The sequence below is a fragment of the Saccopteryx bilineata genome, chromosome 2 (assembly GCF_036850765.1).
Source record: "Saccopteryx bilineata isolate mSacBil1 chromosome 2, mSacBil1_pri_phased_curated, whole genome shotgun sequence".
NCBI lineage: Eukaryota > Metazoa > Chordata > Mammalia > Chiroptera > Emballonuridae > Saccopteryx > Saccopteryx bilineata.
The window spans coordinates 341,432,165-341,449,328 of NC_089491.1; the positions used below are offsets into that span (position 1 = coordinate 341,432,165).

A 17,164-nucleotide genomic window follows, 5' to 3' on the forward strand; every position below is an offset into this window, starting at 1 on the left:
ATACAATATTTAAAATAAAGAACAAGTAAATTTAAATCAACAAACTGACCAGTATTTAAATGGGAACTATGCTCCTCTCACTGACCACCAATGGGCTGGATAAATGGACTCAGGGGGCCACATGTGGCCCGCGGGCCGTAGTTTGGGGACCCCTGGTGTAGCTCCTATGTAATTTGTTAATGAGGGTCTCCTAGAAAAGTATTCTAGCTATAACTCCAAGGAGGAATATGTTATGTCAATTCTACATGTCCAAAACAAAACCTTTTACCTTACAGATCAACTCTTCCTGTTGACTTAATCAGTTAAGAGACCTGATTGATAGTATCGTTGCTTATGTTTGAAATATGTATGCTTAAAACCTTGATAAGACTCTTGACCTTTTCCTCCACACTTCATTTCCATTTATAATAGTTAAAACCTGTTGATTGAAAGTCATTGTGTGCCCTGGCTGGTTAGCTCAGTTAGTTAAGAGCATCCACCTGAAACAACAAAGTTGTGGGTTTAGTAGCTGATCAGGGCACATACAGGAGCAGATACATGTTCCTGTCTCTCCCTGCCTCTCTATCCAAAAAAAAAAAAGTCATGGTGTTACTGAAAGAGTATTGAGCTGTATTAAAGACTGGGTGCAAAGTTTTACTCTGCTCTCACTAGCTTATCATCTTGTCACTTCTCTGTGCCTTGATTTCCATATTTGTAGGAAGGTGGTGATGGCATTGAAGTAATCAGAGTTCCTTCCAATCTCTAAAATGTTTTAACACTCTGTTTCACTTCCATCACCTTCCTTCTCTTTCCTCTTCTAATTTGACCAGTATGCAGTCAGGCAGGAAGGAAGAGAGATGAGAAGCATCAGTTCTTCAAGGCTACTCCTTAGTCTCCTTAGTTCATTGATTGATCTCTCATATGTGCCTTGATGGGGTGGGGTGGGGGCTACAGCAGAGTAAGTGACCCTTTTCTCAAGCCAGCGACCTTTGGGCTCAAGCCAGCCACCATGAGATCATGTCTATGATCCCATGCTCAAGCCAGAGACCCAGCACTCAAGCTGATGAGCCTGTGCTCAAGCTGGCAACTGTGGGGTTTTGAACCTATGTCCTCTGTGTCCTAGTACGATGCTCTCTCCGCTGTTCATAATCTTGCACAATCTAGTCAGAGGCAGTAATGTGATACATACAGCAGTCTTGTACTACTTGAGAAAGAAATGGTCAGAGAGATTAGGTGAATTTCTCAGTTAAATTGGTAATAAGAAGTAAAGGTTATTTTTCGTCTGACTTATTTCACTTACATTAATACTCTCAAGATCCATCCATGTTGTTGTAAATGTCAGTAGTTCATCTTTTATGGCTGACTAGTATTTCACTGTAATAGTACTACATCTTTTTATTTTCCCCATTGATCTGAGAGAGAGAAATAGCATCAACTTGTGCCACTTAGTTACCCCATTTAGTTATATACTTTTTTAATTTAAAATTTTATTGAATTTTTAAAATTTTTAATTCATTGTGTTGATATGGTTTCAAGTGTAGTTGTGCACTCATTGTTTCTCATGAGTGCCCTGACTGGGAATCAGACCTGTGACTCATGAAGTATCAAGACAACACTCTATCCGTTAAGCCACCCAGCCAGAGCCTATATTACATTTTTTTTATTCAATCACTTGTTGAAGGTCACAGGTTGTTTCCATGTCTTGGCCACCATGAATAATGCTGCAGTGAACATAGGGATACATATATATTTACAAATAAGTGTTTTCAAGTTTTTCAGGTAGGTACCCAGAAGGATTGCTGGGTCACATGGTAGTTCTTTTTTTTTTTTTTTTTTTTTACAGAGACAGAGAGATGAGAAGCATCAATCATTAGTTTTTCATTGGGCATTGCAACACCTTAATTGTTCATTGATTGCTTTCTCATATGTGCCTTGACCGCGGGCCTTTGGCAGACCGAGGAACCCCTTGCTTGAGCCAGCGACCTTGGGTCCAACCTAGTGAGCTTTTGCTCAAACCAGATGAGCTCGCGCTCAAGCTGGCGACCTCGAGGTCTTGAACCTGGGTCTTCCGCATCCCAATCCAACGCTGTATCCACTGCGCCACCGCCTGGTCAGGTGGTGTTAATTTCTTTTAATGTCTTTTTTTCATTGAGAATATAAATTTCTTGACATAAGAATTATATTCTCATACTGTTTTATAATTCCCTTTAGGATTTAGTTTATAAAACTGAGCAAATGTACTAACATAAGAAAGTAAGAATATTTGCAAATCCTTAGAGCTTTGACTGTGTCTAGTTTCTGTCATTGGCATATTCCTTGACATGTTACTGCCATTAGTTTACACTTGGCAGCACATTCCAGCATTGTAAGAAAGATAACCCTTTGATTTGCTCTACTGAAATATTTTTATTTGTTGATGTTGATGTATAATTTTCACATGCCTCTATTTCTGTTACTTTGATACTTTCCTCCAAAATTAAAGTGGCTTTTTTGGCTTTCTGATTGTAAGGCTGATAACATGCCCATTGCATTTAATTCAGTCAATATCAAAATGTTCATACAAACCTCACAGCAATGTCTATGTCCTAATTTACAAAAATGGCATTTTACTATTTCTTTGCCATCTTTTCTCCACTTAGCACCAAGAACATTTTTCTATGTGATGTGTCATATGGTTATTCCCACAATTCAGTTAGTCAGATCCCTGCTGCTAAGCTCTTTAAACATCATTGTTAAATTTTATTGTCTGTTTGTATACTTATTTCATTGTTTCCTCAAGTTCTTAAAAGTATAGTTTCATAGTCAAATTGTCAAGATTATTTTAGTAATCGTGGGTTTTGCAAAGTCTGGTATTTTGTGTAGAGTGGAGAAAGAAATAAGCCATTATTTTCTCAGGAAATTTAGAGTCCATTTGGGGAGATAACATTCACTTTTGGAATTTCAAAAGAATAATTCAAAAGCACTTAACAGCCAACTTGGTTAAATAGGATAACTTTATAAAATGCTGTGAGGTTAGAAGTTATCAGTATCATGTGTAGCTAGCTATTTGGTCAAGACTTCTGGAAACAAATTTAGGATGGAGAAGACAAACTGTAGAACTGAATATATCCAATTAAAGATAAACATTTTCCCCATTTACAGTCTAGAATGTTGATTGTTTATTAATTAAAATACCAAGAATAAACTTACAGAAAGAACTTAATTTTTATGTGGCTGTCATCACAAATAGTTGTTTAAGTGAAAAATAACCAAACATTTTATTTTGTTCAGTTTGAAGCTTGCTTACTTCAGAAGAGAAGCAGCAGCAGCAGGTATCTGCACTGTTGCACATCAGTGATGAAGTCAGGATTGAGTTGGCATTGGAGAGGTCCAGAGTCATGGTGTGGTTGTTTCATGGGTCCCTCTCTGGTGGCTTTTTAATGAGATGACTAGGGTCACAGAGAACAATAACATAGGCATACTTTCCCTTACTTCCACAATGGCAGATAATTGCTGGATTTTATTTTGGCTTGCTTGTTTTTATTTTAAGTATTCCTCATGTACACAGCACAGTGCCACAGTTGATGCTTAATTGTGATTTATAGACGGGAAAAGAAATGACTAGAATCTAGAATTTTAAAAATCTGCCTTGTTACACCTGTTGTCCTGTTAGCTCCCTAAAATAAGCACTGGGGCTATTCCAGGCCACACCCAAAAGGTCTTTATTATATATACTAAGCCCTTTCTCTAGGGCTTTGTCCCAGAATCTATGGTAAACCTGGCTAGAGAGTAAAAGTTGCAGTGCTCATGGCCCCAGATAGTGAAAAACCTAAGGAGTCTACCTCCCGGGGGAGGGAAGCACTTAGGAGAGAAGAGAGAAGTGGCTGGTACCAGCAGGAAAGGGGTCCAGGCATGGAAGAGAACCCCAGAGGAGGCTGAGAAGGCCCTCCAGAGCTCAGACCACTTTTGTCCTGGGTGCATCCTGACCACACCTGCCTGTTTAAGCCCAGGGCCCCTGTGTCAGAGGTTCTACTCTGCCGTCTTTTCCAAGATAGGTTTATTCAACAAATATGGGGTACTCCTACCTACCAGGCATATAGTAGGTAAAACAGAAAAAAATTCTTATGGAGCTCATATTCTAGTGACTTGATAAAACACTGTGAGAGAAGATGAATATGTTACTTTAAGTTTTTGTTGAGAACAGATTGGAAATACAGTTCATCAGAGGATAAAGATGAGGGAGATGACTGGAGGTCAAGCAGTAGACAGCTACTTGGAGTATCTACTTTGTGCAGAACTGTTCTGGATGTTAGGAGTATTGCTCACTATCAGAGATAAGTTAGTAGTAAAGTAATGAATTAGCATGGAAAGGGCATTATTAGACTAGAAATCAGGCTACTCATATTTTCATGCATTTTAAAAGGAGTTTTAAACTTTCTAGAGACTTTTCTCAATAAATGTTGCTTAATAAGCAGCTTGTAATTTTCACAAGACTAGAAAGTTTCAGTTGCTGTTTGTTGTTACTGTAGAATGCCTTGGTTTGTGACATAGCCTGTGAATGGGAGCAAGCACTGGGGCCTGGAAAAGCACAGCGGTGCTTAGCAACACAGTGATCCTTTAGAGCCATTACTGTCCTGAGGACTTCCTTAATAGTGGTGAATATTCCTCATGCTTTCCCAAAGATAACTTTGAGGACAGTACTTGTTTTCCCATTTATTCCTTTATGTAATTAAGAACTGAGATAGCCTGACCAGGCAGTGGAGCAGTGGATAGAGTGTCAGACTGGGATGCAGAGGACCCAGGTTCAAAACCCCGAGATCGCTGGCTTGAGCATGGGCTCATCTGGTTTGAGCAAGGCTCACCAGCTTGAGCCCAAAGTTGTTGGCTTGAGCAAGGGGTCACTCGGTCTGCCGTAGCTCCCTGGTTAAGGCACATATGAGAAAGCAATCAGTGAACAACTAAGGTGCCGCAACGAAGAATTGATGCTTCTCATCTCTCTCCCTTCCTGTCTGTCTGTCCCTATCTGTCTCTGTCTCTGTCACACACAAATAAAAATAGAACTGAGATAATAGCCTGACCAGGTGGTTGCGCAGTGGATAGAGCGTCGAACTGGGAGTCAGAGTACCCAGGTTCAAAACGCTAAGGTTGCAGGCTTGAGCGTGGGATGATAGACATGACCTCATGGTCTTTAGCTTGAGCAAGTGGTTCCTCTCCCTGCTGTAGTCCCCCCTCATCAAGACACATGATAAAGCAATCATTGAACTAAGGTGCCGCAGTGAAGAACTGATGCTTTTCATCTCTCTTCCTTCCTCTCTGTCCCTGTCGCCAAAAAAAGGGGGGGGGGGACTGTGATAATATAATTTTACAGGGACACTTTAGATATTCATAAAATCTCACAGTTGGAAGAATAAAAGCTATGTGATAGTTGAATTTTTTCTCTCACTAGCCTAGATAAATGGTTGTCTAAACTGTGCTTGAATCTAATTTTTCTGGTAACTCACTCTTGAGGAAGCTTATTCCGTCTTTGGAAAGCTCTGATCATTTATTAGAAAGTGTTGGTTTTTTTTTTAGAAAGCATTTTCTTACATTGGGAGAATTCAAATCTGACTTTATGGAGCCCTTTGGGGCCATAATAAAAATCTGTTTCTATTTTATACTGAAAAGTTCCCATCTCAGTTCTATCAATCAGTCTTTGTGAATCTTTATCCAGTGAATTCACTATCCTTTTTAACATGAGGTAGTGTATCAAATTGGTGCTCATAACCTTTGTTACATACACACACATCCACATTGCTAAGAGCTTTTTTCCAGCTTTGTTCAGATTCTGACAGGCTTTTCCTTGTCTGTATATTCTTAAGTACAAAAGTGATCACTATTCCCATCTGCAGGTAGATAGAATTGATGCCTTTTTCCACAAAGTTTTAATACTTGTCTAAGAAATTTTGTAATTTGAAAGTCCATAAACAAAGAAGCATTTGTATGACTTAATATATATTCTGGAGAGTACTATGTATTAATGAATCTTTGGAAAATGTGTTTTCTGTTTAAATAATATGTGCCCCCTTTTTTTTCCCTCTTAGAGAATGGATCTTGGAGAATGTCTGAAAGTCCATGACCTGGCTTTAAGAGCAGATTATGAAATTGCATCCAAAGAACAAGATTTTTTCTTTGAACTTGATGTATGTGACTTTGCTTTTAATGGGTTAGATTATCTTTTGCAGTAAAACATTTTGAATATGGGTTAATTTCTTTTAATAGGAAATATTCTTAGCAAATTACCTTTGTGGTTATTTGATGGTAGTACTAAATTAAGTAAGTTCATGTACTTGACTAACAATGTTCTTAGAAAATATAAGGTAAAACAGTATTTTAAGAAAATAATGTAAAAGTAGTGCAATTCACGTATTCTTTTGAAAATTAAGCATATTCTTCCCAATAAAGTAGTAATATCTGCCTGTAGATATACATACAGAGAGGGAACATTAAGGATAATGTTGTTTTTTAATGTAGAACTAACAAGAAATATTAGAGGAGATATCATTTAGGTATCTGAGGAGCTCAAAATCTGACTATATTGTTGGAGGTTTCTTATTTTTCCATAGGTTTTGATCAAGAGGAAGGGAGAAAGAAAGAGAGAAGCATCAACTCATGGTTCCATTTAGTTGTGCGCTCATTGATAGCTTCTCAAGAATACATGCCCTGACCAGGGCTGGAACTATGAGCCTCAGGCTCGAGCTGGTGACCTTGGAGCTCTGGGATGAGACCACTCACCAGTCAGGGCTGAGACCCCTCATCCCCCCCCCCTCTTTTTTTAATACAAACATGAGAATTATATAAAAATTGGGAAACTTTTTATATTTGCATAATACATACAATCAGCATTACATAAACATACTAATACAGTGGTAACTTGAGATACGAACAGACCAACATACAAATTTTTTTTTTTTAAGATACAAGCTGTGACTCAGTTTGTATTTTTGTTCGAGATCTGAGCAAAATTCTGAGATACGAGTCGTGATTCGGGAAGCTGCTGCTAGTTGGCACATCGGTGCACGGGTCCAGTATCGGCAGTTTGATATACGAGTTGACTGACTGACAAGCTTGGTTACAGATCAAATTAAATTCATATCTCAAGGTACCACTGTAAGCATAAATCTTGTGGTACTTTTTATGAGTGAGGTAATAGGTGTTTTGTTTTGGGAAATAAAGCAGTTAAGTAGGCACCCAATCTACTCTGAGTTTCTAACAGTTTCTGTTAATGGAAATAAAATGTAAACATAATTTAATACGGGCCTGGAACAATTGGGGGAAACACTTTACAGTCATTGGGTTATGATCTTTAGCACCTGAGGTGAGGCTCCATGGAGCCATCCTCAGCTCCAGGGGCCAGCTCACTCAAACCAATCGAGCCATGGCTGTGGGAAGGGAAGTCAGGGGATGGAGAAGCAGGTGGTTGCATCTCCTGTGTGCCCTGACCGGGAATTGAACCCAGGACATCCACACCACTGAGCCAACCAGTCCGAGCCTGCATTGCCTTTTTCTAAAGGCTGCACTGGTTTACGCTTCCTTCACTGAAGATGAGAGGGGCAGTTTTCTTACAATCTTACCTTCCTGGGAATTATTTCCATTTTTTCTTTCCCAATTTGATAGATGATGAATAGTAGTTTTGATTTATAATTGAACTTAGTTTTGTTATATTTTTACTTTCATAGCAGCATTTTTGAAAGGTGTGATTTTTGTGTAAAGGAATTTCTGAAGAAAGTTGATTTTTCTGGCAATAATTGTTTTTCAATTAAACTTGTAGGCTATGGATCATCTGCAGTCGTTCATTGCAGATTGCGACAGAAGAACAGAAGTGGCTAAGAAAAGGTTGGCAGAGACTCAGGAAGAGATCAGTGCTGAAGTGGCCGCAAAGGTAAGTGGCACTCTCTTCGGTAGGACAGAATAATGTTCCAAGTCATTTTTTATTTTTTATTTTGAAAAATCATATTCATAGGACCTTGGCAAAGACATCCACAGAGAAGTCTGTGTACTCTTCCTCTGTCATCCCCTTATGTTAACATATCTTACACAATAGTACAGTATCAAAGCCAAGAAATTAACAGTAGTCCAGGCTGCATTTTATTCAGATACACATGCAGTTGGGTGTGAGAGGTGTGTGTGTGTTTGTAATTCGATGTAAAATTTTTTTTTTTTTTTACAGAGACAGAGAGAGTCAGAGAGAGGGATAGATAGGGACAGACAGGAATGGAGAAAGATGAGAAGCATCAATCATCAGTTTTTCGTTGCGACACCTTAGTTGTTCATTGACTGCCTTCCCATATGTGCCTTGACCGTGGGGCTACAGCAGACCGAGTAACCCCTTGCTTGAGCCAGCAACCTTAGGTCCAAGCTGATGAGCTTTGCTCAAAGCAGATGAGTCCGTGCTCAAGCTGGCAACCCCGGGGTCTTGAACCTGGGTCCTCCGCATCCCAGTCCTACGCTCTATCCACTGCACCACCACCTGGTCAGGCTTGATGCAATTTTATCATGTGTGTAACTTGAATAACTACTACCATAATTACACTAATTAGCATCATCACAAGACTCCCTCATGTAACCCCTTTATAGCTACAATGCTCCTTTCCCCTAACCCTGACAACCACTCATCTATTCTCCATCTTTATAATTATGTTATTTCACCTAATGTTACATAAATGCCGTCATGCAGTGTGTATCCTTAGAAGATTGGCTTTTTTCTCAGCACAACTTGAGATTCATACAAATTGTGGTATTAGTAGTTCATTCCTTTTTATTTCTTTGTAGTATTCCATGGCATGGATATACCACAGTTTAACCATTTGCATATTGAAAGGGGACATTTGGGTTGTTTCCAGTTTATTGGCTGATACCATATACAGATTTTTGTGCGGATGTAAGTTCTCTGGGATAAATACCTGAGGGCAGTTGCTCGGTTATATGGTAAGCCTGTTTTTAGTTCTGAAAGCAAGTGCCAAAACTTTCTTATGGAGTGGCCAGGCCATCATACACGCCTCCCAGCAGTGTGTAATGCTGCACTTCCCCCACACTTGATGATGTCGCTGTTCCATGGTACGCATGCTGAGAGGTCTGTTGCAATACCTCATTGTGGTTTCAGTTTGCGTTTCCCTAATCATTAATGACTTTGACCATTTCTTTCATGTGATTATTTGCCGTCTGTATATCCTCTTTAGTGGAATGTCTGTGTATGTCTTATACCCATTTTTCAAATGGAATGTTTTTGGTTTTTTTTGGAATGTTCATTTTTTAACTGTTGAGTTTTGTCTACTTGACTTGGTACTTTTTAAAAATGTTTTGTGGTGTTATACTTTTACAAAAGCAGAAAGAAAAGTACAGTGAATCCCTATGGATCTAAAACTGTCAGCTTTCTGTTGTTTCATTATTTTGTAAGCAAATTCTAGATGTCATATCATTTTACCTCTAAAATATAAACACAAAATTTATATTCATAAAAGTTAACAATTTTAAATATCGTGTAATATTCACAGTGCTTGTTTTTCCCATACAGTTGGTGTGATCTAATCAGGATCCCGAAAAGGGCCATATATTGTGTTTTGCTGGTTTGATGACTTATTAACTCTAGCACATCTGTACCATTCAATGTGGTACGTTGTATGAAAATGCAGAATGGAGACAAAAAGTTACCCACATAGAGTAACTTTTTTTTTTTTTTTTGTATTTTTTTTTTCTGAAGCTGGAAACGGGGAGAGACAGTCAGACAGACTCCCGCATGCGCCCGACCGGGATCCACCCGGCACTCCCACCAGGGGGTGATGCTCTGCCCCTCTGGGGCGTCGCTCTGTTGCGACCAGAGCCACTCTAGCACCTGGGGCAGAAGCCAAGGAGCCATCCCCAGCGTCCGGACCATCTTTGCTCCAATGGAGCCTTGGCTGCGGGAGGGGAAGAGAGAGACAGAGAGGAAGGAGAGGGGGAGGGGTGGAGAAGCAGATGGGCGCTTCTCCTGTGCCCTGGCCGGGAATCAAACCCGGGACCCCTGCATGCCAGGCCGACGCTCTACCACTGAGCCAACCGGCCAGGGCCTAGAGTAACTTTTTGACAGCATTAAATATGAAGCTTGAGATGTATGTATAAAGGGAAGTGGATGCCCTCATTTGAGAAAACAGTTACTTTCAACCAACTTTCCCTGAAAAGTTCTCTGCTGAGGGGAGTAGGAAGACGGGCATCCTGAAGTACAAGGGTTCTAATGTATCATGTGTCAGGTGCCATTAAAAGAAAATAAATGAAATAGAGTCCCAGGATGATGGTGGTGCAGATGAGAAGGAGGAGGCATATTGAATTCCAAGGCAAGAATTAATCCCAACGGAAAGACATGGGCTAAGAAGAAGGGGTGCCACACTAATATACAAAAACTCAGTAATGTGTGTGCTGTGGATGTACAAGGCACATTTTCTCATCTCTCATAGCTTTGTGAGAGAGTTATTAGTCCCTCACTGAAGTGAAGGCAGGCAGACTCAAACTCTCCTCGTGTCCTGTGAATTCATTCATGATGTGCTCAGAAAGCAGTATTTAAACTCATATTGCCTCAGATAATGTGTCTTTTGTAAGCATTTCTGAAATATTTTGAACTTTGATACTTCTCTGCTTTTTATTCACGATCTTTTTTTCTGTTTCTTTCTAGGCAGAACGTGTTCACGAGTTAAATGAAGAAATTGGTAAGTTGTTGGCCAATGTGGAACAGCTCGGAGCTGAAGGGAATGTGGAAGAGTCCCAGAAAGTGATGGATGAAGTGGAGAAAGCCCGGGCGAAGAAGAGGGAAGCAGAGGTGACTGGTTTCCTCATGTTGGTCTAGGGCAGTGGTCAGCAAACTCATTAGTCAACAGAGCCAAATATCAACAGTACAACAACTGAAATTTCTTTTGAGAGCCAAATTTTTTAAACTTAAACTACATAGGTAGGTACATTGTTATTAACTTAATTAGGATACTCCTAAGCTGGCCTTTGTGTCCAAACTCAAGGGGCCAAAGAGCCGCATGTGGCTCACGAGCCGCGGTTTGCCAACCACTGGTCTAGGGAGTCTTGGTATCTGTACTTGAAGAGCACAGCTTTGACTGAAAATGATTGACAGAGTATTAAGGGGAGGGGATTAAACCAATTTAAGTGTTTGTGTAACATGTTAGAATGGCTATGACATCACTAGGCAATAGGAATTGTTTAGCTTTGGGGGGTTTTTTGGGGTTTTTTTTGTATTTTTCTGAAGTTGGAAACAGGGAGGCAGTCAGACTCGCACATGTACCTGACCGGGATCCACCTGGCATGCCCACCAGGGGGCGATGCTCTGCCCATCTGGGGCATTGCTCTATTGCAACCAGGGCCATTTTAGCGCCTAAGGCAGAGGCCATGGAGCCATCCTCAGCACCCAGGCCAACTTGGCTCCAATGGAGCCTTGGCTGCGGGAGGGGAAGAGAGAGACAGAGAGGAAGGAGAGGGGGAGGGGTGGAGAAGCAGATGGGTGCTTCTCCTGTGTGCCCTGGCCGGGAATTGAACCCTGGACTTTAGCACGCCAGACCGACGCTCTACCACTGAGCCAACTGGCCAGGGCCAAGGAATTGTTTAGCTCCACTTTAAGCTTCTGGTACCACTGTTTCATATGCAGTGCATAGCTGTTGTGCAGTTTTCATAAAACGTCATCTATATGTGTGTGAAGATTATAGCTGACCCTTGAACGATGCACGTATTGATAGTTCCTACATCAGTACTGTCTTATATGAGACAAAACACTGTAGATGTTTAACATATTACTAACACTAGACATCAAATACTGTAAGAGAAATTTATGTTTGTTTACAGGTATAGCAATCCACGCTAAAATGAAGAAATGGTGATGATTGTTTTATACTAGCGTAGTGCAGCGATTTTCAATCTTTTTTGTTTCCTGGCACACATATACTAATTACTAAAATTCTGCGACACACTAAAAAATAAATTCTTTGCCCATCTGACAAAAAATAGTAAATGTAATTTTGAATCATTCACACAGGATGGCTGTTGTGTGTTGGCTGTTATTTTTTTGACAATCTAAGGGAAAAGAGGTCAGCATCCCTACCTAAATGGTCAGCTATTGCATGTTTAAAAATTTTTACAGCACACCTTTTCAGAACGTCATGTTTTGTGCCATGGTTGGTAGATCTTGGCAAAAAGTGTTTGAGGCTGTGATTTTTTTGTTTCTAGTGGAGAGGTCCTGAGGCAGGATGGGGGCTAGTGAAGAATCAGTACTTTTCATGACAAAATAGTCATGCTTTTTGTTTTTTAGAAAACATTCTGTTCATTAGAAAAGTGTCTTTTGTTTCTGACTTTCAGTGAGATTGCTATGCATTTTCTCACTTTTGTTTAGGAAGTCTATCGGAATTCTATGCCAGCTTCCAGTTTCCAGCAGCAGAAACTTCGAGTGTGTGAGGTCTGCTCTGCATATCTAGGTCTTCATGATAATGACAGACGACTGGCTGATCATTTTGGGGGTAAACTGCACCTGGGATTTATTGAAATAAGAGAGAAGCTTGAAGAATTAAAGGTATATTGGTAAATTAATATCTCTCACTTTATTCAATTTAGCCACTTCTTCTTTTTATTTGTATTCATTGTCTTTTTCTGATATTCTTGACTGATTCGACAATTCATGCTGAACAGTGTAGGATTTTAAATGGAGATACCAGCTGGTTTAACGGATGGTGTTGAGAAACAGACCTTTAAATATTATCCCCTTATTCTTGGAGGTAGCAGTTGAATATGAAGTAGGAATCTTGCAAACTGGTTCTAAATGAATTCTTTTACACAAAGTCGCCTGGAACTTAAGTCCAATATTTATTTGAAATATTTACAATTCTTTACCAAATATTAAACCTTAGGACCTCTAGTTTTATTTTATACTCCTGCCCCATTTCAGAAAAGAGTTAGAATGAATCCTCTTTTTCTTTAAAAAGGAGGACAGTCATTGTCAAATATGTATGCTATTGTGAGAAAGGCAACGCATATCTGCTGAGTTCTTTTGAGAAGATAAAGGTATTTCTTGGGTTGAACACAAGCAGAGTCGATAAATATTGTAGCTAATAGTGCGTTCTCAGTATTTTGAGTAGCTAGGATGATCTTGCCTGGGCAAGTTTTTTTTAGTGACAAAATGAGTTTCATTATAGCAAATGGTTATTGGACTCAGAATTGGGACCCACTGGGAGTCTGCCCACAGACCTAGCAACAATTGTAGCGCACGTGACTGGTGCTTTAAAAAGCAGCAGCATAGGATGGTAATTGAAAGGGGTAGAAGAAATTTCTTTGTTGGAAAATGTACAACAGTGGGAACTTGCAATTTGTAATGGTTGGTTTCTTTTTTAAAATCAGAGGAGAAAAATTTTATAGAACTGATTTTTAAATATCATTAAGACATGGAGAACCATGAAAATTTTTAAATGTCCCCCAAAAGAGGAAAGATGGATACCAGGCTTGTAAGCCCAATGATTATACTTACCAAAATTGAATTGTTACTAAGCAGATTTGATGTTACTTGTACAATATTGGAAACCAGATATGGTAAAGTTTAGGATAGTGCTCATTAAGAATGGACCCAGTAAATAATGCCCCTAATTTATTACTATTTAAACTGTCATTTTTTTTTTTTTTTTTTAAGAGAGTTGTCGCTGAGAAGCAGGAGAAAAGAAACCAGGAGCGCCTGAAGCGGAGAGAAGAAAGGGAGAGAGAAGAGAGGGAGAAGCTGAGAAGGTATGGAGTGGTGAAATGAATAGTCCAAGTATCTGAAGTTGATTGAATATCCCCAGTTCTTAAAAGAGATGTGATTGGTACAAGATTTTAGATGTTAATAAATCTAGGCATGGGAAATTTTTGTTTACTCTTTAAAATGTCACCATGTGAAGCAATGTTTATGTAGGTATATTAACTTAGGGCCATTTAAGTAAAGGTTTTTTCCTTCAGAATGTATGGAAGAGGTAATGAAGAGTGCCTCACATTTTAATGTTATGTAAGATATATGAAAAGCCCTTTTCTAGGCTCTGATTTTCATATTGTGCTAATTTTGTACCAGGTTAACAAAGAACTGTTTATTTTTATAATATATTTTATGCTTCATAAAGGGTTTGGGGTGTTTGTTTTATTGATTCTTTTCTATTGTACTCTCATTCTACATTCAATTCTAGGAGCTATAAACTATTAAACTTTTTACTAATTTAATAATAGATACATAGTTTATTTAAATTGGTATTCATTAGTTGATAGGATCATATAAATCTTCATAGTTACAATGTTTAAATGTTATGGGTCACTTTTACCTCTTGATAACAAATTGCACGGCAACTTTATTTGTACCTCCTATTCATAACTTCTTCAGTAATCAGGATGGACAAGTATGCCACAAAAGATTTACCTGAGTTTAATTTATAGTGTTCTCTTGTATTATACATCTCTGAAATTTAAATACCTTCAGCTAATGTGCCTAAGTTAATTAAAACCCTTAGTAGTTTGCAATAGGTCACTGAACTTCATCCAGGCTTTGAGCATTATATACTCAGTCTATTTCAAGACATTTGAACTGACTGCATTTATATTTCATGGCTATAGCACAGAAGTAACAGAACAGAGCTGCGTGTGGAGATCACCCTTCTTAGGTGCTCCCACTCCTCTGCTGATGTATATGTTCTTCATTGACACTAAGTTTTACCTCAAGAGTGTTAGCTCTGTTCTCTCTTGTTTACACTCATATGGTAATATTGCCCAATACTGTGATATTTAAAACTATATTATTGGCATTAGAAATCTCAGTTAAGTTAAAATTCAGCTGAACGTAGTGACACGAAAACACAGCTGAGGTGAGTCAGATGAGAAAAAAATTCTTTGCAGGACTGTGTTTTCACATTTGTAGACAAGAAAAGACATCACATCCTGCTCCTTTGTTGCCATCTGGCAAATTTAACAATGATTATAAAATGTAATGTATTCCAGTAGTTTAAATTTTTTTTTTAAGTCTATGAACTTGAAAAAATAGTTTAACCAAGTATGGAAGATGAAGAAATTGCAAGTGAGTTTAAAATGACACAAGATAGAATTCCAGTATGGTATTGAGATGGGTAATGATAAAAATTACTGTCACTTACCAGGTGCTGTTTCCCAGGCACTGTGCCCAGAGTTCACTTCTAGTAGTTTATCCAACGCTTACAACGCCCCCACATTGTGGACTTTATATTGCTGTCCCTCCTTTACAGTTGATGCACTAAGTTGAGGAGGAGTAAGTATGATCCGCCAACATCACACAGATGGTGGGCGGCGGAACCGAGTTAAAACTTTTCATCAGGCTGAGTCCAAAGTTGTGTTTCAACCATCTATATTGTCTCTATAATAAACCTCCCTGTGGCTTCCTAGTAACCATAATTGGCTATTACTATACTTCCATTGAGTGTTGTGTACTAAGGAAATGTAAAGTGTTGTATGTAAGAGGGTCACATGTCACATTAAGAAACATGTAGGATTGATTTGGGTGTTCTAGGGATTATAGTATGAGGTTGTTGATCCAAAGTGTAGGCATCTCAGATCATAGAAATTTTACTCTGTTCCCAGAGGAAAAGGAGAAATTACAGATACCAAGAATTTTTCCCAACATTGGAAAGTCATTTGTGGAGAATTAGTGAGTTGTCATGTACTGTTTTAGTTCCCTAGGGGCATTTTTTTTTTTTTAAGTGAGAGAGACAGGATGGGAGAGAGATGAGAGGCATCAGCTCATAGTTGCGACACTTTAGGTGTTCATTGATTGCTTCTTATATGTGCCTTGACCAGGGGCTCCAGCTGAGCCAGTGACCCCTTGCTCAGGCCAGCAGCCATGGGAATCATGTCTGTGATCCCACGCTCAAGCTGGCGGTCTTGGGGTTTTGAACTTGGGTGCTCAGTGTCCCAGGTTAACACTATCCACTGTTCCACCACCGGTCAGGCAGGAGGGATATTCTTTTAAGGGCCAGGTGTCCTAGTTATGAGAGCTCATATGCTGAGGTGGGGAAGTCTGTAGAGTTTGTGGTGCATTTTAAAATTTTTGTGTGCATACAACATGCATTATCTTTATAAAATTAATACAAAAATTAGAAATCAGGAAGAATGTAATTTTAGCAGCACAGTGTACTTGTTTTTGCTTATTTATAGTTTTCTGAAAACAGATTTTTTTTTTTTTTAGGTCTCGATCACATAGCAAGAATCCTAAAAGGTAGGTATAATACAAGTTTAGCACTGTAAGTATTTATAGTAAAGCTGTGTTTTTCGAAGATGGTTGTTACAGAGTAAATATTTTTTAAAAATGAAAGAGAAGTAGATTAATACACTTATTTTTTGTATCAAGTTTGAGGAATAGCATTTGAGAAGAAACTGGTCAGAAGGTACTCATGCACTACAGGTTAGTTTTATCAGAGTAAAACTATATAGTGTTCTGGATGAAGGGGAAGGCTAAATATATTTCAGAATATTTCAAAATTTTCTTCAGAAACTCAGGATAGAGAAGTGACAGGATTTTTAAAATGAATTTGGGTGGTGCCATTAAGAAACACATTCTAAGAGGTTATACCTGGTGAAAATGTAAGTAGGCTAAATAGTTGGACACATTTTTGCACGAAGGGTTCATGATTAAGGGAAACTAAAATTTTAGTGTATGCTTCCATCTTAATTTTATATGAGTTTATCACTTGCGCTTTTATAACTGATCACAAATCACTTTAAAGGGGCACTCAACAGCCTTAAAGAGGAAGAGGACATGAAGACACTTTTCTTTGACTTTTGGGTTTAGTATTTGGAGAGTTTTCAAAGCCCCCCTTTTTAAAAAATAATTTTTATTAATTTTTCTATCTGAGAAAGGGGCAAAGTGTATTTCGTCATTCTTAATTCCTCACTTGCCATTCTCATTCTCATCCTTGAATCTTCCTTTATGAATTTCCATCTAGAATGCCCTTTCTCATTTTTTTTCAACTCCTACTGTTCCTCCTTGGATCACATCTCTTTGAAGTGTTCTGAAGACTCTTAATTCTAAAGGGCAACTGTTTTCCAAGAACTTTCCCTGTAAACTAGAGCATTTGTCATTACGAAAGGAAAACCTTACATTTCTGTTAGATGCCCCTTACTGCATTTTAGAATCTTTCAGTCATTGTTCTGCTTAAAACACTAAAAAACAAAG

General features: G+C 38.8%; 1 protein-coding gene across 5 annotated transcripts in view; it reads left to right on the plus strand.

The window, feature by feature from the left end:
* LUC7L2 (LUC7 like 2, pre-mRNA splicing factor) overlaps nt 1-17,164 on the plus strand; it is a 53,695-nt gene that overhangs the window by 29,682 nt on the left and 6,849 nt on the right. For all 5 annotated transcript variants that reach the window (XM_066262424.1, XM_066262427.1, XM_066262428.1 and 2 more), the window contains 6 exons: nt 6,039-6,137; nt 7,766-7,876; nt 10,640-10,783; nt 12,353-12,529; nt 13,637-13,728; nt 16,178-16,207. In XM_066262424.1, the coding sequence (XP_066118521.1) occupies nt 6,039-6,137; nt 7,766-7,876; nt 10,640-10,783; nt 12,353-12,529; nt 13,637-13,728; nt 16,178-16,207 (653 nt within the window). The remainder of the gene's footprint in view (nt 1-6,038; nt 6,138-7,765; nt 7,877-10,639; nt 10,784-12,352; nt 12,530-13,636; nt 13,729-16,177; nt 16,208-17,164) is intronic.